This window comes from Rhopalosiphum padi, chromosome 3, assembly GCF_020882245.1.
Source record: "Rhopalosiphum padi isolate XX-2018 chromosome 3, ASM2088224v1, whole genome shotgun sequence".
Taxonomy (NCBI): Eukaryota; Metazoa; Arthropoda; class Insecta; order Hemiptera; family Aphididae; genus Rhopalosiphum; species Rhopalosiphum padi.
In genome coordinates this window covers 15,274,506-15,301,270 of record NC_083599.1, presented here as the reverse complement: position 1 = coordinate 15,301,270, position 26,765 = coordinate 15,274,506, and the positions used below count along the sequence as shown (strand labels likewise).

The 26,765-nt window shown below is 27.9% G+C and overlaps 1 protein-coding gene across 4 annotated transcripts in view; it reads right to left on the bottom strand.

The window, feature by feature from the left end:
- The window catches only part of LOC132924228 (cell adhesion molecule Dscam2-like), a 277,463-nt gene that overhangs the window by 245,494 nt on the left and 5,204 nt on the right, over positions 1–26,765 (bottom strand). For all 4 annotated transcript variants that reach the window (XM_060988402.1, XM_060988401.1, XM_060988403.1 and 1 more), the window contains exon 2: positions 6,181–6,368. In XM_060988402.1, the coding sequence (XP_060844385.1) occupies positions 6,181–6,250 (70 nt within the window). In that variant the 5' untranslated portion in view covers positions 6,251–6,368. The remainder of the gene's footprint in view (positions 1–6,180; positions 6,369–26,765) is intronic.

Sequence of the window (26,765 nt, the reverse complement as noted above, 5' to 3'; positions counted from 1 at the left end):
GAATAAATGATAGATTATTATAAAAATAATAACTAATAATATATGATTAACCACAACAAATTATTCATTATGGAACAGTAATTGTATAGCTTTATAATATTTTGGTAGTTAAAATTCTTAAATTAATGTATCGGACAAATAATTGTGCCACACAGCGTATAGTTCGAAAACCTATTTAATACACATCTACTTATATACATTTATTATATATTCTATTCAACGAAACACTTATTAATAATAAGTAATTATCTTATTATGATCTTATTTCTGTGATATTATATTGTATAAGAATATATATTTCTTATAAAGTATATGCTAGGTAGTAACGAAAACTTTTTTTAATTCAAATTATGCACAATGCGACTTCACTTAGATAATCATATGGTATAAGTACGTATATAACATAAGTCAGCAGAAGATGAATGTCGGACAGAATGTTCAAATCTGTATAAAGCATTAAAATCACAATTTATAACAATTCGTGTGACAAGCTGTGTATGTCACCCACGACGAGCATCATTCAAACGCACGACGCAAAACCTAGACTTTTGTAAACCCGAAATATAACAGTAAAACGTGCTGATTAATTATTTTCATATTAGTTAACAAAAACCTTAACTTTTCCATGCTAATATTATATTATAATAATGTATACTGAATATGATATTATCGGATAATATTAAGTGAAAAAGATATGCATTATATATATAGACAATAAGATACGCGTTCAGTCGATAAATTATTTTTGCTTCAGTGCGATGCATTTAATTGCATAGGTAACACTGCAAAATAAAATATTATATCCTAAAGGCCACAATTAATAATTGTAATGCTGACTAACTAAAAATCTGTGATTTATTGGTTTTCTGTCAAACAAAATAATAATAATAATAACAAAAAGCAAAAAATGACTTGAAAATACGGTTACAACGAGTGTGTCAAATTAATAGCAGCCAGAGAAACGTAGGTGCACATTTTGTAATCAATAACTTGTACTCGTATGTGTGGGAAGAGAAAAAAAGGAAATCTGAAAATACCCGCGTACGGCGTCGAAAACCATTTTCAAAGGCTGGTATTTATATATGCTTTTATTTTTAAAAAATAAAGATAAAAAAAATAAGGTATTTTCTTAGGTGACTATGACACACGCTCCCACACCTGCAGCACACACATTTTTTTCTTTTAAGGTTTTTTATTAAATTAAATTAAATGTTGGTACTTATCGAATAGTATGTTATTTAAATTACACATTATATTATTGATTAGCATGCCATATTTCGTATTTTCGTTTCTCTATGTTGTTCAAACGAAAATAATTAAAAATATTTTGTACCACGCAAAAACTAAATAAGCTTTTTGACATAAATTTCCTATTGCAATAACAATACACCAGAGTACCAGGCCACCATGCAGTCAATTAAAAAGAATCTAGTGACAGTTAAGTATTAACCAAACAGTCAAAGAATAATGTATTCAAAGTTTTTTATTTTCGTAAAAAAATCATTATAATAATAATTAACAACCAAATTCATATTATATATACCTATTTATGATGGATATTTTATTTATTTTAGCATATTTTAATATTAATATTATTTTGAATGTTTTTTTATTAGTAATTTGTTCAAAATATTATTATTCATTATAGATAAATTAAGTAAATGAGTAGAAAGCACAATAAAGTACATTATAATAAATAATCCTTTACTTTAATTTTTTTATTGCAATACCCATCAATTTAATATAGAAAAAATACCCTACATAATTGTCTAAGCGACGAAAAATTATAATAAAAGCTAGGTAAACAGTTCATAAAAATGTTTCACGAAATTCACTTTAAGCGTTGTACAGTGCAAATAGAAATAATTAAATAATTACACAAATCAATGATATCGATACAGTGTACCTGTAGTTTTTAATATTAAATATTAATTTTAATAAAAACTACACGATTATATAATTTACATAATATCAACCGCATTGAAATAACGTTATTGGATGTAATGTATCTATACAGTTAGTTATGTTTAGTTCATATAACACGATAGTATTATGTAGAAATCATATTAAATTTTGGTAACAGCTAAACAAAAAATATATATATTTATGCATACCTTCATTTTTCATTTATTCATCTACGGTAGATGATCTACCTAATAGAATATTTCAACACGACCGTTTCACATTAAATATTTTATATTTAAAAACTTAAGTAATATTCATACTACTTTATCACAGTCAGATGCTGTGTGGCGGTTATGACGGCGGTGGTAGCGATTAGTTTTATCTGTTAGGGGCGAAAATGATTTAATAACTCCTATATAAGTACCTTTTTGGTCACAATACGACTGCGGCTGTGGGCCGATATACACAATACGCAAGTGGAGATTAACTCAATTACAGTTGTATTGTATAATAATAATGTTATTGTATTTAACACAATATATACTCTCCACGATATGTACGTATAATGCACACTCCTATGGCATACAAGTGTAGTAGAGAACAATAATTGTATTATTATTATTATTATTACGAGAAATAGTCATTGTAATGGTACTAATAATATGTGAAGGTACTACAGTTAACACCGGGCTCGTGGTATGTATCCGCAAAAAGTCCAATACACAATATGCGTATCTATCATAAGTGGTTACACTATGTTTACGCATAAATCGTTAATTAATAATTTATTATTATACACATTTTTTTTTTTTTTTTTTTGATTATCCTTAAAATACGCTTTACTTTGATATTTATGTTATATTATTATAACAATACCTCTAAATTAAGTTATTCCCACTAATGAAACAAAACAATCCTTCTGTATAAAATATAATGTATATAAATATAAATTATAAATGTTATACTTTTATTATTACGAATCACTTGAAAAAAATATACATAAACTTGATGAATTATTTAGAATTTATTTCATGATCGAGAAAATTTTTAATGGAAATAATATTATCCATCGAGTGAAAACAATATAATTGTGAACCCACATGGTTTTAATCAGTTAAAGGAATTAGAATTCATGATGAGTGACAATTGTTAACTTATTTTTGTCATCATATCTTAAGCATGCAACATACGATCTTGATCGGACAAATTACACTTTAAGTGGGATATTTTAGTACGACGAATCGTTGGAAAAAGAATAGCTGAATTACACTGATGACTTATTATAATAGATATTGAGACTTACTGCCATGCATCGTGTTTATGTGCACTTTAATAGATAAATTTATAATTGCATATTATATATGCATTTCATAGAGATAAATTATGTGATAGTCTCAAGTAATATTATACAATAAAAATAAGTGAGTTTTACGCATATGTTTATGAATATTATTGTTCGCAATCATTAAATGTTTCGAAATATATACCAATTGCGATTTACGGCATATATTTAACGTTTATATACCTTTATTTGCATAAGCTTGGTTAAAATATTTGAACACACAGATAGTGTTTAATATACAAATAATAATTAGAATGATCAAATAATCAATTTCAGGGATCGGTCAGCTACTAGCTGTGGTTCCGGTGTTCGATACTCCGGTTTTTTTATGGGTACCGATAAAAATATCATCGCTTATTGTCATTGCATATTATTTACTTTCAGTGCCGTTTTGTTTTTCAATTATTAGTTTTTGGGTTGTACTAGTTAGGGAAAAATTTTGTTTTATCAATTGGAACTTATTAGCATAAAACACTGAATGTGATCATTCATTAATTATCGTTTGTTGATTTAATAACTGATATTTGTGGCGTTCTCGAATTATTGCTACACAACAAACGATGGACTAGAGTAAAATCAGAAATAATTAACTTGTGTTATAATATAGATTAGTATAGATTATTAGTTTCAAGCGAACTAGCCTCAACATTTATGCTTTAGTATTGACTGCAAAAAAATGATAATTTTTCCAAATGAAAGTATTTTTATGGCTTCACAAATTATAGATTAAGATCAGCAATAAGTAATATATCTATGTTATGTTCTCAAAAATAATTATCGTTGGTAATACCAAAAACGTTATTGTACTATTGAGAAGTTTATGGATGAAAGTTATTTGTAAACTTACTTTGACTTGACTATATTTATAGATATTATATATTATAGGACATTAGATGAGAATATACGTAATTTGTAATAGCTTCTGATTGATTTGAGCAACAAATTTGTCAGTTCATACATCGAGTTTAATTTTATAAATAAAATTACATTTTGCATATCAAATTTGTCGTGCGGTATAAGGCACAACGTTAGTCTTTTTAAAATTTATAAAAGAAATTATTTTATTTTCATTTTACAATACTGATATATTTTATTAAATACAATGTAATTTAGTACAACGATAGAAATAAATACATTTAGTACATAAACAACATAGCTGACTAATACGGAGTGGTAAAAAAAAAAATAGTTTCTGAAATTAGCCACGAGAGGACTTAGAGAGGTAAAAAAATAAGTTCACGAAGAGTAGTTATATGTAAAAGGATAGAAGAACAAGTATGGTGGCAAGAAATATTGTGATTTACATAAGAAAGAGGATAGAATTTTGATTAGAAACGAAATATTTACCGTTTGTTTACGTTCCGCAAAACTCAAAGATGCAAGTGCCTGCAAGTAGAACTAGTAGAAACTTATGAAGGGGAAACGATATATGTATTTTAAGTTCGATCACGCTATGAGAGTATCGTTGAAAAGGTTTTTTTAAGAATAGAACCATACTCATATGGAATGAAATGTTGAATAAAAAAAAAGTGAATTAATTAGTTTAAATTCCGTAGATACATGGTAAAAAAATTTGGATAATTCACAGCAAAATACTGTTTTATACATACTTAGAAAAACACAATCTCGTATCAAGGTAAATTCTAGAGCTTTAACTGAGTCACTTATAATTTTTAGGGCTATATTATCAATGTAATAGTTTACTGGTGGTGGAAAGTTTTTACTTATCACTTAGATGTAATCAGTAGATGGTTTAATTATGATTCATCTCAAAATAATTGACGTTGATTGTCGTTTTGGAATAGCTGTCAATCGGAAATATAATGAAAACAGAGAGGAAGATCTTCGTACTGGATAAAGATTGGACATTTTTCACGGTGGGAAACTGATATGAAGTAAATCAAAAGAAAGTTAGTTTCTATAATGATCGGAGTATTAGAAAATGTACCGTTGTACTGTATTAGATAGGTTAGAATAAAGTCGTGAAAGAAGAGGTTTACTAATTCTTAGACCACCCAATGTATAAATATTATTTCGGTTAACACAGAAACAAAATAATTGATTAAATTAAAATTAGTCTAATTAATAACTAACTAATTTTTAAATTGACAGGTAAATATCATAACCCAATAAACGCCTTAATATGAATCATAAAGGCTCAGCTAGAATGCCTAGAAAATTTCAAAATGCATACAAAAATACCATCAGAACTCACTGACTTGATATAGTGGCAATTATGGAAAATTATCTTGGTGAATATTATCAATCGAAAAATGAGCATTGGAAATGAGATAAAAGTGGTCGGCAGAATCATAAATCTTTTAAATACATTAAATCGTGCATTTTGTTCATTTAGAATAGTCTTTACCATATTTAATATACTAAATCGTATAACGAAACATTATCCAACACAACTCGATCACTTTGCGATGGAGGATATAATTATAAATTAATTAATAATATTATCGCATTTAAGTGGTTGTTGATTTATGTTTATTTAATTAGACCGTTAATTACGTTGTACGAATCGGAAACATTTTCAAAACTTTAATATTAATCAGCCCAGTACCATCATCGTATTATATCATACATCATAATGTGACATTAAAATAATTGTGTGCCGTTTATTTTTTTGCGTAACGAGTTCAGAACTACGTGTTAATTTTAGCTACTTATTTACTCATTTTCAATTTTTGTTTTTATTTCGTACACTTAATGGTTTCTCAGCTCATTTCGGGGAATATTTTTGCTTCCGCGGATCTCGTGGAGCCTTACTCGGTCACCGTAATATCATATTATTGTTATCACAACGTCGGTGATCGAATATCGTATCAATATTATGCACCAAAACACAAACACGATGCATCACGGCGGTGTCTCGCGATATCGACACTCGACAACTACGAGTTACAGAGCTAATTTATTACACTTACCTGCTTGATTGACGCATAACAGTGCGACTGCCAGCCATATGACATCGCGTCCGAGCACGCGACTGTTCATTTTGCCCGTGCGATTGCGAGCGTAATATTCTGCAGTAGCCGTTCGGGTTGTGCGTTACGGAAGTACCGACATCACGTCGTTTCTACCGCCAAAATAATATATAGACACCGATTGGATGCTGAAACACACAACACGTGATGAGTATAACTACATTTACTTATTATTATTATTGTTATTGTTGTTGTTGTTGTTGTTGTTGTAAATGTCAAACGGATCTATTGCAAACTTTAACGGATGGGAGGAGAGGAGGAGATACGAAACATTTTTTATACATTTTCTAAGGTCGGAGTTTTTTTTTCTCAATAATTGAGACGGCATTGTTTATAGAGTTTTCTCTTACATCAGTTATGTGTCTCTAATATTTATGAGTCAAAGTTTTGTCGGTATGTTTTTTATTTTCGTTAAACTAATATATTATTCGTATTGTGACATATTTTATAGAAAAATAATAAGTACATTAATGGTTGTTATACTGTCGAATAACAAAATATGGATTAGTTCATTTCAAAGTGCTTACACGTTGAGTATTCCAATAATATATAGCTGTAATCGTTTCAGAAAATATACACGTTATGTTAACCACGTGTACGGATACCTATATTATGTATTCGAAACATGTTGAAATTAATTAATTTACGTAAAATTATTTTCAATTTCAGTTAACTTGTACACATTATTTTGTAATTATGCTAAGATTTAGGACTACCGATTTTTCGAGTATAATAAGGTAATTATTTTTATTTTTTAATTTTTTATACACATATCGTCATTATATTAAAATATTACTGTTGGTTTTCCATGAAGCGAGTTTCATTGAAACGAATAAAAATCGCACGTGACTGATAACAATTAGATACACTGTGAACTTACAACTGTACTCTTTCTACATACACGCAAACATACTAGAATCTGCGCATCGGGTCGCTGTATAGCCAGTCCTCCATGGGTATATATAATTGTCCACTCGGGTTTCATTTAACGCGATAGGAAAAACTACGACAAAACTGATATTCACACAATACGATTTGCGTGTGTTTTTTTTTTGTTACCGACTGTGATTATCTAACCCGGGAGCGAACTGATGACTATAGACACTCCGATTTAAAATTTTAAACTTTTTCATAAAGCCGCACGATTGCACCAGACGCGTGCAAGTGTGCAACGGATAGTATTACCTTTAAAAACAATGACATAGCCGACTGGCCGTTTTATGCAAATCTACCCTTTCGGACAAACTTATCAATCAGATAATATTATAACACCGCATAATAGTGCATTGACGCCGGACAGTGTAATAATATTATCGCACCATATATTCGTGCCTAAACACACGATATCGGCCAAACGTTCGGAGGCATCTGGCCTGCCCATCGAGAAACGACCGAACACCACGCACTCGTGACCGCGCTCTCGCTCAACTTGCACATGTTACGAATGCACAGCTTTGCGCCGACCGGAATGCCGTTTATACCTAATGATATTATATAGTATACCGTTTTTATCCGCGTAATAATAGCGCGCGTTAAGAGTACCACCAATCGCCGTTTTGCACCAAACCGATGACTTGGCCATTTCAAAGGATTTACCCATATTTTATGTACGTTTGTTTGTCGAAACGACGCTTTGACGCCGCCATATAATTCTGCGTGATGGATATAGGTAAAATTGAATTATAACGAACATTTTCACTCGATTCTCACATACCCATTTTTGGGTCGATTTATATTTTTATTTGCCCGCCGTGATTTGTCAAGTCACCACATTTTACATTGAAACGATATTTCTCGTTCCTCTATTCGGACGTACGTAATAAACGAGTGGAAACAATCATTAAAAACATACATTTTTCAGTATTCTAAGCACGTACGTACGTCGTATTACGCGTTTTTTTATCAAATTTACTTTGATTTGTATTACCGTAATATCCATCTACTAAGCTTTTGGTTAAAAATTAGCTGTGATTTTTTTTTTAAATTTATATATTTTTTACCAGAATCTTGTCCAACCGAAGCACTGCATTATGAAACCAAATCAAAGATCACGATGCTTTAGTAATATATTTTGATTTTTGGTACATCACCAGTTGATAAAATTTTAAAATATATGAAGTCCAAACAAACTAGATATTTAGGTCAACAGCAGAGAAATCTTTAGTTTTTGGTGCAAATTTGTTTTTTGTTTATTTCATTTTAACAGAAAAATCTCGACATGCTTTGAAAAAAAAAAAAAATTATATTATTTTAATGACCCACCCATTATTGTGACGATATGTATTTATATACGTATATAAATATTATAAGAAAAAAACACATTTTTTTTTTTTTTTTAAAAAGCAATCAAAACTTTATTCGAAATCTAAATCAGACTGCATTGACCTTAAAGGGCTTTGTGCGATTTAGTACCTTAAAAAAAGGGGGCAATTTATTAAACGAGAAAAAGATTTATATTTTTACTTTTTATTTCGGTTGTGCTTTTAACTGTTTTCGATGCTTTTAAAAATATTAACTTTACTCCCGCACTTTGCGAGCAATACACTGTTCCGTACGAATGCAAAATAAATATCTGATGATGGTGCTTTATTGGACGGTCGAGTACTGTTATATATGTATACAGAAACAATGGCTCTCCGTAGTAATCGATTGTTCCAAGATAGGTGTTAATAGTGCGATGCATTAAAATTCATTGGTGTCGAAACAAATACAATACAATACCTATATAGGCATACCAAAGGACGAGAATGGATGCAAAATCTTACGGTATATTCTATTATTATATTTCGCGATTTCGTGTAATTTCATTCTTGAACAAGGGATAATGATGTGCGCGCGCAAGCGTATATTATTATATATTTTATATAATGCTATTTACTATACGAATAATACTAAACCGTCAAATGATGTCGCTATCAAAACTGTCAAATGACCATTTTAGACCCTTATTATATCGTAATGATCTAAAATCGAGGAATGGTAAGCTCATATTTGATAAGTAGAGACATCAACTAGGACATATTTTTTACTCTTAATAAATTATTGTTATTTTTATATTATGTTATTATAGTATTGAAGTATTGAATCACTATAAATAACGTGCATAATAATAGTTAGATATACATATTATTATAAGTCAAATTAAAAGACATTGTATTAGACATACGTACATAATTTAGTTTACGTTTAAAAAAAATTTAAATCATCAAGGTTCAATATTATTTGAAATCATAGTTATTAGGTTTTACTCCGTTTGTATTTCCGATAAACAAAATATCTTCCATTCACTGTTATACCTAATTATAATTTTGTCATTAATATATTTGTTAATGAATTACGACGATTAATGACTAGCAAATAATAACACATTCAAGTTGATCATAACTTGTGAAAATATTTATTATTCTTATAATTATTTTTATCCAGAAAAAATAATAGTAAAGTAACATTATGATAATAGATATATTATAGTATTAATCTTAGACATTTTTTATATATATATTTTTTTACATTAGTAAGTTCTTAAAAACTTATTTTTTTTAAATATATATTATATACTATTTATAATTTTATCTTAATGAACACAAAATTTACGGACTTAATTTAAGAATTTATAACCATTAATGAAATAGCTGTTGTTTTTTTATCAAAATGGATATAGGGTTCAATAATTTCAGAAAAAAAATATACAAATGACGCATAATTTATGATACAAGTCTATAGTTTTTTTTTATGTAAATATGTACCTTTAAACAACATAAAACCGTATATTTTATTTATGTTTCCCAAAACTATTTCTCCTAAAACCAAACCTCAAAGGTTTCTCAAAATAAACTAGCTCAGAGACAATCAAACAAACCAAAAACTGACAACAACTAACTACAATATCATATTAATGGATATTTGCTCATAAATTGAAATATAAATGTAAATATTAAATGTAGACATTCGCCGTCCATTTTACTTATTAAATTAATATAAAATAATGAGCAATTTCAACAGCTAAGTATACATCACAATGTAAAGGAGACAAGAATTTGTGAAATAAGGATGAAAGATATTTATTATCGACCAGTTCAATTATATGATTTAATTTTTTAATCAGTTTATTTAATAATACTTAATAATTAATTTATATACAAAACAAATGGTGTAACGTATACACATTTAATTATTAAATTATTATTAGATGATATAATTTAGATAAATAATGTCCTTCTATTATTCGTGTGAATAAAAATGTATGAAAAATAAGTGTTTAGTTATTTTTATCCATTATGATTATAAAACTGAAGCAACTTAACACGATGAACGCAATAGTTTTAAAATTATATGCGTATATTATGTGCCTACTTTTGGTACAGAAGATTCAATATTTAATTTTAAGTGTAATTTCAGGTGGTAATGAATTGGATTCAATTATATTCCCGGTACTTATATTTATAATGAACCTAATATACCGGACCCTCCCCTCGAAAAATAAAAACTGGTTATATCTATTTTTACAATAGTTTTTGACCAAATCAATGTTAATTTCTATTCTCAGATTTAGTTTTTAATTAACCTAACCGTAGATATTTTAAATGTTTCCTATATAAGACTTTAGAAACATAATATAATATTCAAAATATTTTTATTAGTTTGACTGTTTGTGGACTTGTTTGAAACGAACAACTTGATTATCATGATCAACTGAATGGGATACAGTTTTTTTTTCTACTTTTTTTTTGCATAACTAATATGCTTATACATGTATAGGAAATAGATATACGAGAACGCCATTACCGCCGCGGAAGTTATAAATGTCGGTACGCCACGTTCTTCCGGAATTACATTCCGACGCCCGTACCGGGACAAAACGTAAATAGGAATATTTATATATATATATATATAAATGTGTGTTTGTGTGTATAAATATATAATATATATTCATCTATTCCGCAGAAAGATAGAAAGACAGACAGACAGATAGACGGACGGACGGACAAGTAGACAGACAGACAAACGCGTCGAGGCAGTCTATGTATATATGGTAAGTACCCGGATAAACGGTTAAAGAAATCGCCGTCGTCTGAGCGCGAGTTGGTTTTTTTCTTCTTTCTATGCGCGCGTAAATATGTAAATGGCGACGTCGTCGTCGTATTCGCGCGGCTCAGACGTTTCCGCAAACGTTCTCTGCGAAACTCGACTGTATAAAAATATATACTCGTGTAACATCATAATATAATGTATACCGTAGTAGTAGTGCACAGAGGCTAACTCTGTGAACGCATAAGTAATCGCTGTGAGTGTTCCGGAAACAAAGTTTTCTAGGCTTTTAAAAGCAGTGCCGCCGCCGCCGTCACTGCCACCGTATACTTCCGCTTTGCCCGCACCGCCGACGGTGTATTCCCCCGTGTGCCTGTAGCGTGCACCGTATATAATTACGTTTAGCTGTTGTATAATCAGCCACAAATCAAACATTTATCGCAAAGTTTATCGATAGGCGTCGAGCGACGAGCAGCTGGAATCCGAGCGGCGGCGGCGGTGATTACGATGACGACGGTATAGTAATAAATAATAATGGTTTTATCAGTATGACGTTTTACCTATATAATATTATATAGACACGTTTCGTTTTGATTAAATGTTTTTTTTGAACATTTTTATTAGTGACGGATAAAAAATCAACTCGAATTCAACGAGAACTCCAATACACAAATGGACACCAGACGATGTGTGTATAACGTTTAACGTCTACAGCACACCTCCCCTACGCACTTTTTTCAAAATCCTACGCACCGTTATACATATTATTACGAGTACACCTTTCGTGCGATATAACCTATACAATAACACACACACACACGCCCGAAAATAAATAAGTTATTTTTATAGTGAACGGCGCGGTAGAAAGTTTTCTGCGCCGAGCGCATTAAAATACAAACAAAATATATCATAATGCTATTATGCGCAATGCGGAATGGTAATTTTAACGCAGGACTACGGCGACGTATGGCTGCACTGTAAATTTGGCATTTGCGTACGCGTTTTTGCTTTTTTTTATTTTAAAATTTATTCATTTTTTTCTCGTTTTTTCGCTGCATAAACTTATTGTGTATGATAATATTAACCTATAACACGAATGGCCGGTGCAAAACAATTTTCTCGTATCTTTTTTTATTTTATACGAATGCCGCGCAATATGACTGTTATCGAATATAAACTAATGTATATAAACTGCCGAATGTGATGTGTGTAATAGAGGTATGTTTAATATTATTGCGGTCCTTTTTATAGCGGTAAACGTTTATATGGGGTAAAACCGACTTTTTTGAAATTATTTACTGTTGTATAATAATAAATGAGCTATAAGTGTTTCCACTCAATGTTTTCACTCTTTCGCTATTTTTTTTTAGCGAAAAAAAAAATCGCCATAATATCGTGGAACTGACAAGAATTAGTTTATTTATAGTTATCACGAACAAAAGTATTCTCTTTTAAGAAAAGTATAAAAGTAATAATAATATAACTTTAACAGACAGGCGTCTACGTACAATTATTGTACGAGAAAGACAATTTTGAACGTAATGTGAATATTTTATTTACAAAACACCGAGTTCGCAAACTCGAAGTAGTGTTACTGGAACTCTATTTTTTCAATGCGACATGTCCTTTATACCTAATATAACTTTTTACCCGTCGTATGACGTACAATAATATTATATTGTAATATTATTATATAGTATGTACTGTTACGGTAGTGAGAAATAAATAAAAAAAAAAAAAAAAAAAACCGTTTGTTTTCTCTGCACACCGTTTAACTACAAGACGTTGCCAATATATATATATATATATATATATGTGTGTGTGTGTGTGTGTGTGTGTATAGCAGGGCTCTGTCGGAGGCGTGTTGCCGGTGCGTGTATTTCGTAATAGATTTTCGCGGCGCTGATCTATAGGAGAATATATTTTCACAATGATATACGTTTCGCAAAGTGTATACTGCACGTATTATAATAATAACAATAATAATGGTAATGCACGTACGATAATAATAATAATAATAATGGTAATAACAGTGGAAAATAATGTATTCAACGACATTTCCAACGGCGTCGTGGAAATGATTTTGAATAAATATTTGTTTAAGGGAACAACAACAACGACGACGACGACGACGACACACTGTTTCCGATGTCGTTAAATACGTCGGAAAAAAAGTAATACCGCGTGCCCCGTAAGATTCGCGCGGCGACGCGACAGTGAATAGAGAAAACAGACTGTATTATAATGGCGTGTATGCTAATGTCATTATATCATGTGCGTTTCCCCTCACGCCGCCAGTCCAAAGCGACACACACACGACTTATTTGCACTGTGTGCGCGTGTGTGTGTGTGTGTGTTTCGTGTAAAAATGATGTATTTGTATGCACATATACGTTCCGCAGTATATTATCCGAGTATATATTTGTATGTAACGTTGTAGAGCCACAAAACTATAATGTAATTTCAATGGAAAAATGCACGTAAAGCGATTTTCAAAATAAAATAAAAAAAAGAAAAAAAGAAAAGGAAAGGAAAGGAAAGGAAAAAACGGTCCCGCGCGATATATAGTTTATTGGAATTGTGTTACTAAGTACAACGCGTGTGTACATATTACTCGTGACGGTTTGCAGTGAATACACGTGTACGTATTATAATATTATAATATATATTGTGCGTGAGGGTGTGTCTGTGTGTTCACGTGCAAAGGTATTGCGATTATACGTTATGTATAATAAATAATAATATACGTGCGCGTATCGAACCGAATGCGTAACGCGTATGTCAAAGGATTTCAAACTCACGGCATAACCGATCTTCGACCGCGTTCTGTCGGGAAATGATTACAAATTTCACGAAATATAGGACGAACGCACGTTACGCTAAGAGAAGCAATCCGACTTTTGTGATTTGTTTGCCTAAGCTAATGAAAGCCTTTTAATTATTTCGATTCTCCTTTGATCGCTGTTTAGACGTTTTTTAGACATACGTATATGTATGTTTGTTTAATATCATTCCATCCATCGAATTTGTACATTTTTAGTTCATACCATCTGTAATAGTATGATATTTTCGGATACAACTATTGATCGATCGGCCATAATTTATACATTGCCGACTTATTCAAAATCGCTAAAACAAAAAAACCAATAATATTATGATGGCATTATTCTCTGGGATATAATAATATTTAGAAATAGTCAATGTCTTTTTTATATAAACAATTTGGTGAATTAAAACATAATAATATGATAATAATATTAGGTATAATATATTTGTTTGAATAAAATAATTGCATGTTATAAATCGTATATTATATTTATGTAGTTCCAATGAAAAAATATAGTTGTGAAATAATAATCATGAAAATTATAAATGAATTTAACATAGGTAGGTGCATGATAAACAATAATATTATACCAAAGGTTGTGCAAAAAATAATAATATTAAATATAACGTATAAAGTATAAATAGTATGAATAGTACATGATCCCGTTATGTACCCACTCGAATTATGTGAAATATATAAACGTTATACTAATGAGTAATTAACTTTTTTTTTAAATTAAATTAATCATCATGTGAATTCGCTATACGTCTTTTTACTTGGTCAAGGAATCAGTCTGTCATAATCCTTTCATTGAAGACTTTTGAGAAAATCCAACCCGATATTTCGGTGTCAGATACACCAGATAACAATATCTTATTATAATATAATGACGTGTTTATTTAATTTTATCTAAAAAAAATATATTTTTGCTTGAAAATGTAGAGTAATATTAGTATGTTCATTGTTCATTTAAGCCAACGCGTTTTCGGTAGAAAAACTTGCATTACAAGAATACATTTCTTTCCTCGTGAAATGGTCATATTTCGAAAATTGTTATATTATTATTGTAGAGACACATAAGACCTTATAGAGAACGTAATAAACTCCGATAAAAAAAAATATATTTTTAGAAGTCTTAATGGACGTATAAATTGTACGTGTTTAACTATTTCGAAATATATTTTTTTGGCGTTGTATAAAAGAAAATTAAAAAATCAAATATTTGTGACCTAAATAAACATTTTCTATTTCAAATCTTAAAGTGTTTGAAATACTAATACGTGGCGTTTTAGTATATTTTCCTGATAAATAGCTTTTTTTATTGTTAAAATTATTTGAACTGAATTTTTTTGTACGCCGTTCTATGTGGTCACCACGAAACTTAAATTGAAATTGCCTGGATTTCTGCCCATTAATGAAAAGCCAGCTCCGATAAAAAATGACGTTAAACCGTATAATGCATATAGATAATATATTGCCTGACAAAAAAAAAAATAAATAAAATAGTCCTCTGCATTTTGCGAGAGCGGACATTTGGAGACCTAAATATTTAGAGGATAGGTACGGTGGACGGCTGCTACTACACCACAATTGATGGTTACGTCAATTCTGGACGTCAGTACCCAATAGACCAATTTAGTCGGACATTTGGGGTAGAAACGTCGACTGATGGAGTGACGAAACCTTTCGTATATGTATCTCTATAACATACGTAACATGGGTCACATCCTAAATTCCTAAATGAACTTACCTGTATGCGCAAATTATATAAAATGAATTCACAAACCTGTACCACGTGAAATGATTATAATTTTATAACAATTTTGTATTTTATAAATTTTATTAGTATTATTACTGCGTATTTTCAACGGAGTGGAATTGTATATACTTGATATAAATTGTCAATGTTTCAAAAACGCTTTCGATCTTACCCACGCACTTGAATATATTTCTAAACAAGCCATGTTATATAAATATATTTTACAAGTTTAATAACGGATTATTATTAGTATACTACTCCGAGAGCACGAATAAAGTTCTCAGAGTTGCATTCCAACCTTTATGGAAGCATAATTAATTTGCAATACGTCCACATATTGGCCAAATTAAATTCTGATAAGGGTAAAATAAAAACGACACATACAAGTAAGGAAGACCATATTATTATCCACGAACTATGCACAATTCGTAATAAATAATGGTATTATATTTAATTCACGCAGAACCGATAATTGATTTGATATCGCTATAATAGAAAATTATTATTATTATATCAGATTATTAATTAAAATTATCATACAATACTATATTTTTAAAATATAATTAAAATTCTATAATTTAAAATGTTTTATATTAAATGTTCATTTCAAAGACATACCAAGTTTTTATCTTCAAATCATAAAAATATATATAGAATATATTTCTAAAATATTGGCCGGAAAACATGTTTTCAATTTCAAATTGTAAACTTACTCTATTTAATTTGTTTGGTTTTTAAATATCTTGAGCTGACAGAAAAATCAAAATTTATTATGTGTAAGATATAACACGAATCTAATTTAAAAAATAAATACTTTCAGTATTTGTACAATAAAATAAATTATTGTAACAAATACTTTTGCGAAATAAATAAAATAAATACGTAATACGAGGTTGTGAAAAATATTTATTTTAATTAAAAGTATTTTTGATTTAATTTAAAAAAATGGTGGCTTAAAACTGCTATATTTTTAAAGTCTGACTATAAACTTAATTTGATTTTTTGATTAAATTTATATTCTTTTTTCACCATTTTAAAATTAATCAAAAGTTAAGAGTTATGTTGAAATTACCTTGTCTGTAACATTCTATGACAAATTTATATTAAATTGACTTTGAAAAAATCAAAATAACGAATATAATGATAACCTAATGACAACAAGAACAGTTTGTGTGTCCATAATTTATTATCAAAACAAAATAATAATAAATAATGATAAACAAATTTTAAATTTGGATAATATCAATTTTGGTTTTTAAAACTAAAATGAGCCTATGAAATGGATTATGATTTTAAAGATTTATTCATTTTTTATAAGTATTTGTTTATTATTTTTAAATTATCATTATTTTTCTAATGACTATTATGACTATTATTATTATTATTTTAAACAAACCATTATAAAACTTTGCCATCTGTTTTCGACATCTTGGATATATTAATTTTAATTATTAACAACTTAAAATATACTCGATTAAAATTCACAGATGAAAAACTTAAGTGTAATCTAAATTCTGATTAATTGAGCGTAACTTTGCATTCATGTAATATAGCTTCATGATTATTTTATAATTACAACAACAAAACATGTTGTCATAAAAAAATATGCAAGATATAATAAAAAAATTAAGTGTAAAATTTGAAATTTAATATTTTTTCTTTTTTTGCAATTTGTTAAATACGTTTTTTTAAAATTATTTAAACGTTCAATTTTTTTAATTTTTTTTTTTTATAAACGCTGGAAGTAAATACTTTAAGAACATAAATAAAATAAATATTAAATTATTAATTAAACTATAAATTTCAATTTTTTTAAATATCAGACAGTAAAATTACCTATATTATTATTATACTGTTATTTCTACTGGTAAGATTATATTATTACATTGTAACTAAATTAATATTAAAAACTGGTCATGTATATTTATGTAACACGGCGCATTGAATATGCAATTTTAATACAACATATTAAAGAAGTAACAAATTATTATCTTAATAATAACAATAAATTATTATCTTCGTAATTTATTCGATATTATGCAACAATTCGCTTAATTTTATGTTTGAATGAATAAAAATATACGTCGTAATTAGTATAGTAATTACATGTAATTGGCGAATACTTATTTTAGGCCTATATACAAAAATAACTTTTTGATAATATATTATTATATGTATTATTCTTTTTTGAATTAATTGTTTTCAAGTATTTAAATATATATATGTGAAGTTCTTTATATGTAAAAATATTATCAGCTACTGCAAAAAAATGAAACAAACCCAAAAACTGAAGCGCGATATGGTTTTAAATATTGTTCATTTTGGAATTAATAATAAACATCGAGAACTAAAAACTTCTGGATAACCGAATGGAGTGTATTCCCGATTTAAAATATAATCATAATTAAATAATTTCGAAAATAGAAGTACGTATGAGAAAAGTAAATTGAAATTTTATGTACATATTAGTATATTATTTTAGTAAAATGATAAAAGCATAATAACATATAATTAATATCAAAATATTATAATAATTTATCAATTATTTTATATTGACGTTCAAATTTGCAAATTTGCAAAATTACTCTTTTTAAAATAAATTCTCAGTAAAATAATAAAATGAAATCCCTTTAATAAAATTCCTTTTTGTAGGTACGCATATTTAATAATATTATTTCAGTACTTAAAATTGTCCATAACAATCTTCCAAGCGTAAGGTTTTAACTAAATTTCGTAAATAAAAGTTAATTTAAAAGTTCATACTACGCATATACTTTTTAAATGCATTCGTGTTCAATGTTTTTTTTGAGCTTAATAGAATGCACCTCAAGATCTGTTGCTCGCTTTTAGTTAATATAATAATATCTTAGTAAGTTTTTCAAGTAAATTATTGTGTATCAAAAAGAATATTTTTATAAAAATTGATCATTATACTTCATAGTTTTTGAAAATTTATTGTTTTAAATATTTTTTTAAATTTAAGCATTGTTCTTAAAAAGTTATGAAATATTTCTATAAATCTTGAACTAACACGTTTTCTAGCTTTTTATACTATACATAGACTGGAGATAATCTAAATTTCAATGTATTTCACGACAGAAAAAAAAACATTATTATAAAATCAAATTGTAATATTAAAACGTTATTGATACCCCAAAACCGAATTTGAACTTGATTTTCTGAACTGTGATAGAGAAATATAAATTGATTTGGAGTTTTAATGACAATATGTTATAAGTAAAAGGATAATAGTATATGATATGCTGATTTTAAATTGACATTTATAACTTATAAATTTATATACTTTGAGGAATCGTTTTCGGAAATCTGACCATGAACTTTGTGAATTTCGAAAATATTAATAACCATACAATCATGAGACAATGATATTAAATGTTGACAATAATTATTGTAATACTTTGTTTTTTTACACTAAAATTATTTCATTACAAGTCTGACCTAATCAATAACTCTCAAAGTGAGTATCGTAATAATTTATGGTGTATAAAATATTATAAAATATAATATTATAAACATATTAATATTAATATGTTCGTGAAAACCATTAGAATTTCGGCCAACGGCTGAGCGCGCCAAAAGCTATTATTTTTAAGCGTCCAAAAAGCATTTTAAAAACGTGTTACCCACAAAAACTCAAGAAAAAAAACCCGAGAAAGTAAGATAACGAGATGGCCGACATGTATATAGCTATCACGTTATGCGTTTATAGTCTTGAATAAAACCGGCTGCAGTATTGAAGGAACGGCCGGTGTAGTCTAACTGCGTGTGATTTAATAATTCCCACAGTGCGCACTAAACAACGAACACTGTGATCAAACAATTTTTGACGAAACCGAGTTACGACGAGCAATGAGTGACGAAAACGTTTACACGAGTAACGTTATGAAACGACGCAGAGCGGGTTTGAAATATTATTTGCGGTTAATTTTAGCGAGTGTCAATTATTAACTTGTGCCGTCGTCAATGTTTTTTATCGGCGTGTATATAAGCGTCCGAACGCGATTCGTATACTTTAAGAGAACCGAACAAACACGCGAGCAGTTAAAATTGAATTCAACACACACATTCGACATTCCCGTTGGCTTCTTCAAATATCCTACATTAATTGTGTTTGTTTGATACGAATATATATGTGTACGCAGACAGACGCATAAACACAACATAATAATATTATGTATTTAATACGTTCTTTGGCGGCAAACTTTGTTTTTGTAGATATGCTCGCTCGGAAAGTTGGCCAATATTTGCTTCCGGGTTACATAACATTTCAATTGAAAAAAACATCTAATTATTATAATTTTAATACAATCTAATATAATGTAATATGTGTGTGTGTGTGCGCATGTATTTCACTTTTTTTGAAAGACTACCCTTTTGAAAAGTAATTGAATTGCGTCGTTTAAAGTGCTTGTTTGTCAAAGCGTGTGTGTCAAAAATAAATATTAAGCCAACACCCGTATCCAGATGTTGATTTTTTTCTTTTACCTCAAATTCAAACGAATCGATAAATTGTTATTATTGTTATTTCTCATATCAGTACCGCATAAATGGAAAAAAAACAACCGGGCTTACCATATAAATATTTACACTTTGAAATAAAATAAAATAATGAATTCCACGTGAAAAAAATAATGTATTGCATTGAGATCAGAGATATGAAGCGTTAAATGTAACTAACTCAGGCAAAATAAAGTTAAAGTAACCAAATATTTTAAACTTTAAGTGGATATAATATTAGCGAAACAAGTGTTTTTATGTGACGAAAGAAGTTCAAGTAAGAAAAGATCATTTCATATCACCAAGAATTGGTTACAAGTGGTATTTATTTTATTGGACTAAAAGTGTTTTTCCTGTATAAAAAGAAAAATACAAATTTATGTTGACTTTATTATATGCACTAAAAGTTGAGAAAATCAAATAATAAAAACGAAACTGTATATGTCATATGTATGATTTGTTTTTTAATATAAACACGTAACAACATTTTTATTCATTTATCATTGGTGTTTACATCAGTGATGCCAGTAAAGTTATTTTCCAATAACTTTAAAATACAAAAATAATTGATAAATAATAATATTATTTTACGATAACCGGTACTTATTATAAATAAAAATGTCATAAGAAAATAAAAAAAAAAACGTAATCGTAGGAAATTGATAGTTTATGAATATTTATTATACTGCTTTGTTGTTTATAATGTGTTTACATACGTTTTAAAGTCGAAACACTAAAGACGCCAATGTCAACAGTTTTTTTTTTCGTACAAGTGTATTACATACATATTATTATAGGTCATAAGAAGCCAAGAAGGTATTATATTTATAATATCATACACAATAATATAAGTGTGTGAACCATTTTAATTTATGTTACACGTAAACGACGATTTTCCATGTATAATTAATCAGCAATAATCGATGTTCCACATAATTTGATATATATTTTCATTGTTTAAAAATGTCTAATGTCTAAAAATCACGTTTGTAATTTTTTTTGTATTTAAACAATGAGGTTAAGTGACTAAATAAAATGCTAAATGTCTCCAATCCCTTTATCTGTCGGTTGTCCCTCTGTCCGATTGTATTGCATTAATCAGATTTTAAGCAGTTTTTTTTTATCTTTATTAGTTTCGTCGATATGAAGTATTTATACAATTTCTTACGGCTAAATATTTGAAAAATGTTTTTTTTACCCGCTCATCATAATTAAAAATAATAACTCATGCACAAGGCTTCAGACACGTTTTGAAAATATGATAATGATTTTTCATTTTTTAATAATAATATCGTTTTAAAAATGCTGATTGAGGCTTGTTATACACTGCTTATCTATCAATATAATTTTTGAAATCAAAACAAACAAATATAATATATTATGCAATATTATTATGTTTTGCGAATATATTATAATACATCAATGTTATATCAACATTGACAGTGATCGACCGACATTATTATAAAAATATGCTTTTCGGTTTCGGTTATGTGTTTTGATTTTAGGTTATTATAATATATTTCTACGTTTGTGTGTACAATATACGCATACATTTAACTCTGTAAATCAAAAAAGTAAATTTAACTCACATCTAAAACATTAATGTTGAACATAAATTGTAATCGATAAAATATAATAAACACTCAAATAAAAAATACATTGACTATGTGCACTAATGTATTGATACACAATCAATGTATTTGCTGATAATTATTTTTCTCTCGCACAATGCGTATTAAAAGAACAATTAAACTAAAATATTTTTCTCTGTTTACGGTAGTACATTTTATTGTTTTATTGGATATAATTACTAAAATGTAAGTACATATCTCATTCATAAACGTCATTAAAACTATATTATAATACTATGTAGGTAATTCATTCGCAAATAACTAATAATTCAACGCAAAATATCAAAATTAAATATCGCAGTACTAAATTAAAAATAAAAGCAAGTAGAAATCTGTATTGATTCTTAATAATAACTAAGGAATGTGTTGTTATATAACATTATATCTAAGTTGGTGCAATAATACTATCTATATGTATAATATAATGGCATTTACTATATTTACGAGTAGGTATGCATTTAGATATATAAATGTATATATGGTTCAAGAGAAACACCGTGGTATTATTGTTAAGGTATAATATATGGTTTTAATTATGAAAATTAACCATTATGCTTTAATTCACCAATTAGATTTAAAAACGATAATTTTGTTTTACCATTAAATTAATGAATCGAACGGTACCAAGCCTTGATATTATAATAATATATTGTTTAGTGGGTATTAGTATTTTATAACGGTTATGCGAAATTCAAACAAACATCTTACAGATTATTATGTTGGGCGCACACAGGTCGTACAAACATCATCGATCGTAACAAAGTAAAGAACACACGTATAATCTACACAATACATATTATGCTTTTTTTTTATATATACATATATATTATATATGTATATATTAATGTATATAATCATATAAATATCATTTCAGTGTTCACCGTTAGTTGTATGTGTTTTGAGTGAAACAAAGACAATGATACTATTACTACGTATATGGGTATAATAGATGGAATACTTTATGTTTACAAACACATACGAGTATATTAATTAAATTGAATACTAGGTATATACATAATATTCAACTATAGATACATCATATAATCAAATGAGAATTGGTTCTGAAGTCATAATTGAAAAATTAAAATAGATATACAGTCAAGTTATTCTTCATGTATTGGATTATTAGAAAATATTAGATTAAAAAAAAAACAGGCTTGACTATTTTGCGCTACTTTCGTACGATTTAAATTTTATACAATATATAATGTTATAAACTGACAATATTATATACTGAGGTTAAACAAGTAAATATTGATAAAACAAATTTTAAGCTTTTTTACCATAATCTAGTGAATTCGCAAAAAACACAAACAAAATCAAACTGTATATAGAATAATGTATTATTAAAATAAGAGTATTTATTTCACTGATGCAGAATTGTTTAAATTACAGGCAAGTTTTGTAAAAGCTTTTATTTTTACAAGTCAATAATGCCTAAGTGTGGTTTTTGTTGAGATTGGAAAAGTATTAAGAACAGTAAAATTGAAATTTTCTCGATTATTCTTCTACTCATTTCTAAAATCCGTTTAATGTCATTTCATAAAATCTCTTTCGACATATTGATAAAACTTTGCAAACACTGTACAATGTTCATAAAATGTCGTAAGGTAGAGCAATATTCGTTTTAACATAGAGATGATTACTTTAGTACTCTCGGATATAGGATAAAACTATATTGCTGATGAGAAATTTGTGTTTTATAACAAACAGACAATTTTGTTAAGGAAACTTTATACTTCAACGATCATTACCTAACAAAACTAATTTTCAACATTATTGAATTTATTAATACATTTTAAATGTATGTGCACTATTCGTTTACGACAGCTATTCTTTACTGCGCCGCAATATGGTGGTAGGATAAGTTTTTTTATATTTTTGCTAAAATAAAAATTATAGTGTTTGAAAAAAAAAATGAAAAATGAAGTACTAAAAAGTAATCGTAAATATTAGGTATTGTTATGAATGTACACAAATTTGGCCGTTGTCGTATAAGGTGTGATTACAATTGTTTGAAATTCAAAACAATAGGTTCACTTCACGGTCCAGATGAGTATAAAACAGTGTTTTTGAAAATGTACAATTCAAAATGAGCACAGCCGACTTTCTGTATAAAATATAGTATAATGTTTGAACACCGCATAATGTTCATTTCTGTATATTATATCTTTCGTACTATATTATGTCATTTTTCTCCGTATCCCTCTCAGTCCACATCTACCTCAAACTGATATTTCCATTTGCCCACACTATACTGCCAGTTATAGGCTATAACAAAATATTATACTGTTCAAAATCGTATGTAATGATAAGAGATTCGTGAGCATTCCTTTATCAAATTTAATGTCACTGTTTTTGGGATAGTAAAAGAACACATACAACATTTGATAATATCAACGAAAATGTTCCATAATAACACATATAACAGCATAATTCACCATGCAGCGTCTATAATAAAAATAAATCGTATTTTAATCTGATGTTTTCAAATTGTGCGACGTCATGTCGAGTGTTTCTCGCAAAAGGTGGCATCGAACGAATGTGGGAGTGAGTGTAAAGAAAATTACAAATGTCGTACACACTCTTATTATTACCTATCTACACACGTTCATGAATATGATAGTACAAGATAGATAAATTTCGATTTAATTTGGCACCTACGCATTCGTTATGTACTGTTCGTATTACTTTATCTTGAAATATAAAATAACTTCAGTATAAGAAAACAATTGTTTTCTATATAATTCACGTTAATAGTTTTCAGAACTTAATAGTAGCTGTTATATTACTAGTTGATCAATAAAGTGAAATAATTTATACTTATAAATAATATTTTTCTCATGACTTGAGTATATTATTATGCAGATAGAAAACGGCTTGAAAAACATACGAGTATTTAGAAACCGAAAAAAAACAATTAATTAAATTCATAGTCATAGTATTGTTGTTTAATTGATTATAATAACAAAATGAACAAAATTCACAGCGCTAAAAAATGTAATAAAATTATTATAATGATGATGGTCTAATTGAATAGCTATTTACTGCAACAAATTAAATACCGTTTTTATCAACTTTTTAATATGATTTACGTATGTTAATTATGAATCTCATACCTGCGACATATGCCAAAAAAATTTTAAAAAAATATTCAATAGAATTTACATAATGATAATTCATGTCTGTAAAATATGTATTAATAAAGTGAAACTCAAGACAACAGTAAGTAAATTTAGGATGAGAAAAATCCATTTCATATCATATTATAATCACTATCGTAATATTTAACCAAACGTACATGTATCTACCCCTAGATACACATCAGAATCACACAGTGTGTTGACTGATTTCTGATTTAGGCCATAACTAATGATATTTGTATTTTGAGATTTGTTTCAAGGTGTATTTAATTATGTTTTTTATGAAAATAAAATATATAATATAGCATCATAAAGCGTATTAAAAAAAAAATTCAAATTATAAATACATAATACAATTCTACAAAACAAAAGCTTGGAGATACATATCTAATATCTATAGTGTCGTATATTGTACTTTACATAGAATATGCATTAGATTTTTAATATCTATTTACTCTAATCATCTAAATATAATTCATGCAAAAAATAATTTGAAGAAATTCGAGTATAACATAACATATTTTACATTAAAAAAAAATAATTTTACTACATTTTTTTTCAACATTAGAGTAAATTTACTATTTATACAATTTAAAGTACAGACTATTATACAAGACTATGTTGGTGTTTTTGATGTTTTGATTTCGAATCGAGTTATGAGCATATTAAAATTGTATGGCTTCTTGTAAAATAGTCTTACCTTTATATTTTATACTAGTTAAATTCACCCTAATATTAAAGACAATAAAGAAAATGGATGCTTCTGAACGAAAAATTAACTATACTATACGTTTATAAGATGAATACGACATGGCGGAGACAACGTCTTCTTAATGAACTTGTATTCCATTAAATTAACAAAAAAATCAAATATGATGAATGATGTATAAAAAATGACGCAATATTAATTAAGTAATTGGAAATCTTTGAAAACTTTAATGTCTAAGTGTATTATTTAAAACTAATAAATGTATTTAAAAACCTAGTAAATTATTTTATTTTCCAAATGTACTTGAGGTATCTATTACGTTTTTTAATTATATTATAATTACTAAGGTTAATAATTAATGACACCAAAAAAAGAGAAAAAAATCAATCTGATGCCGTTTAAATATGTATTATAAAAAGTTGTTCTTATTATACACCATATATTCATATTCTATGTATTAATTTTTATTGTTTTTGTGTACTTAGCAAATTCAAAATATTGATAATTTACTCGAACATTGAAGATTTGGTGTTCAAATACATTAATATTAACATGCATAACTTTCCAATTGTTTTAATTATCAACAAACATTTACACTACTATAATAATTATGCATTAACGAGTTCTTTTGGTAAGTACCTAAAAGTGATACTACACAGGTATAATATATAAGTATTATCATAATATATTCTGTATATTTTTTATATTATTCGACATAGAACATTATTTGTATTTATTTTTTAATATTAATTTACATAGTCATTTTTTCAGCTCACGGGTAAAGAATAAATCACGGGGTATTCGCAGTAGTGAACTAGTGAACGGGTTGATTTTGCCACAGGTTAACAGTCAAAAGTAATTATGATAACCAAATCGTGGCACGGATGAGCAATCGTTATCTCAATTTAAA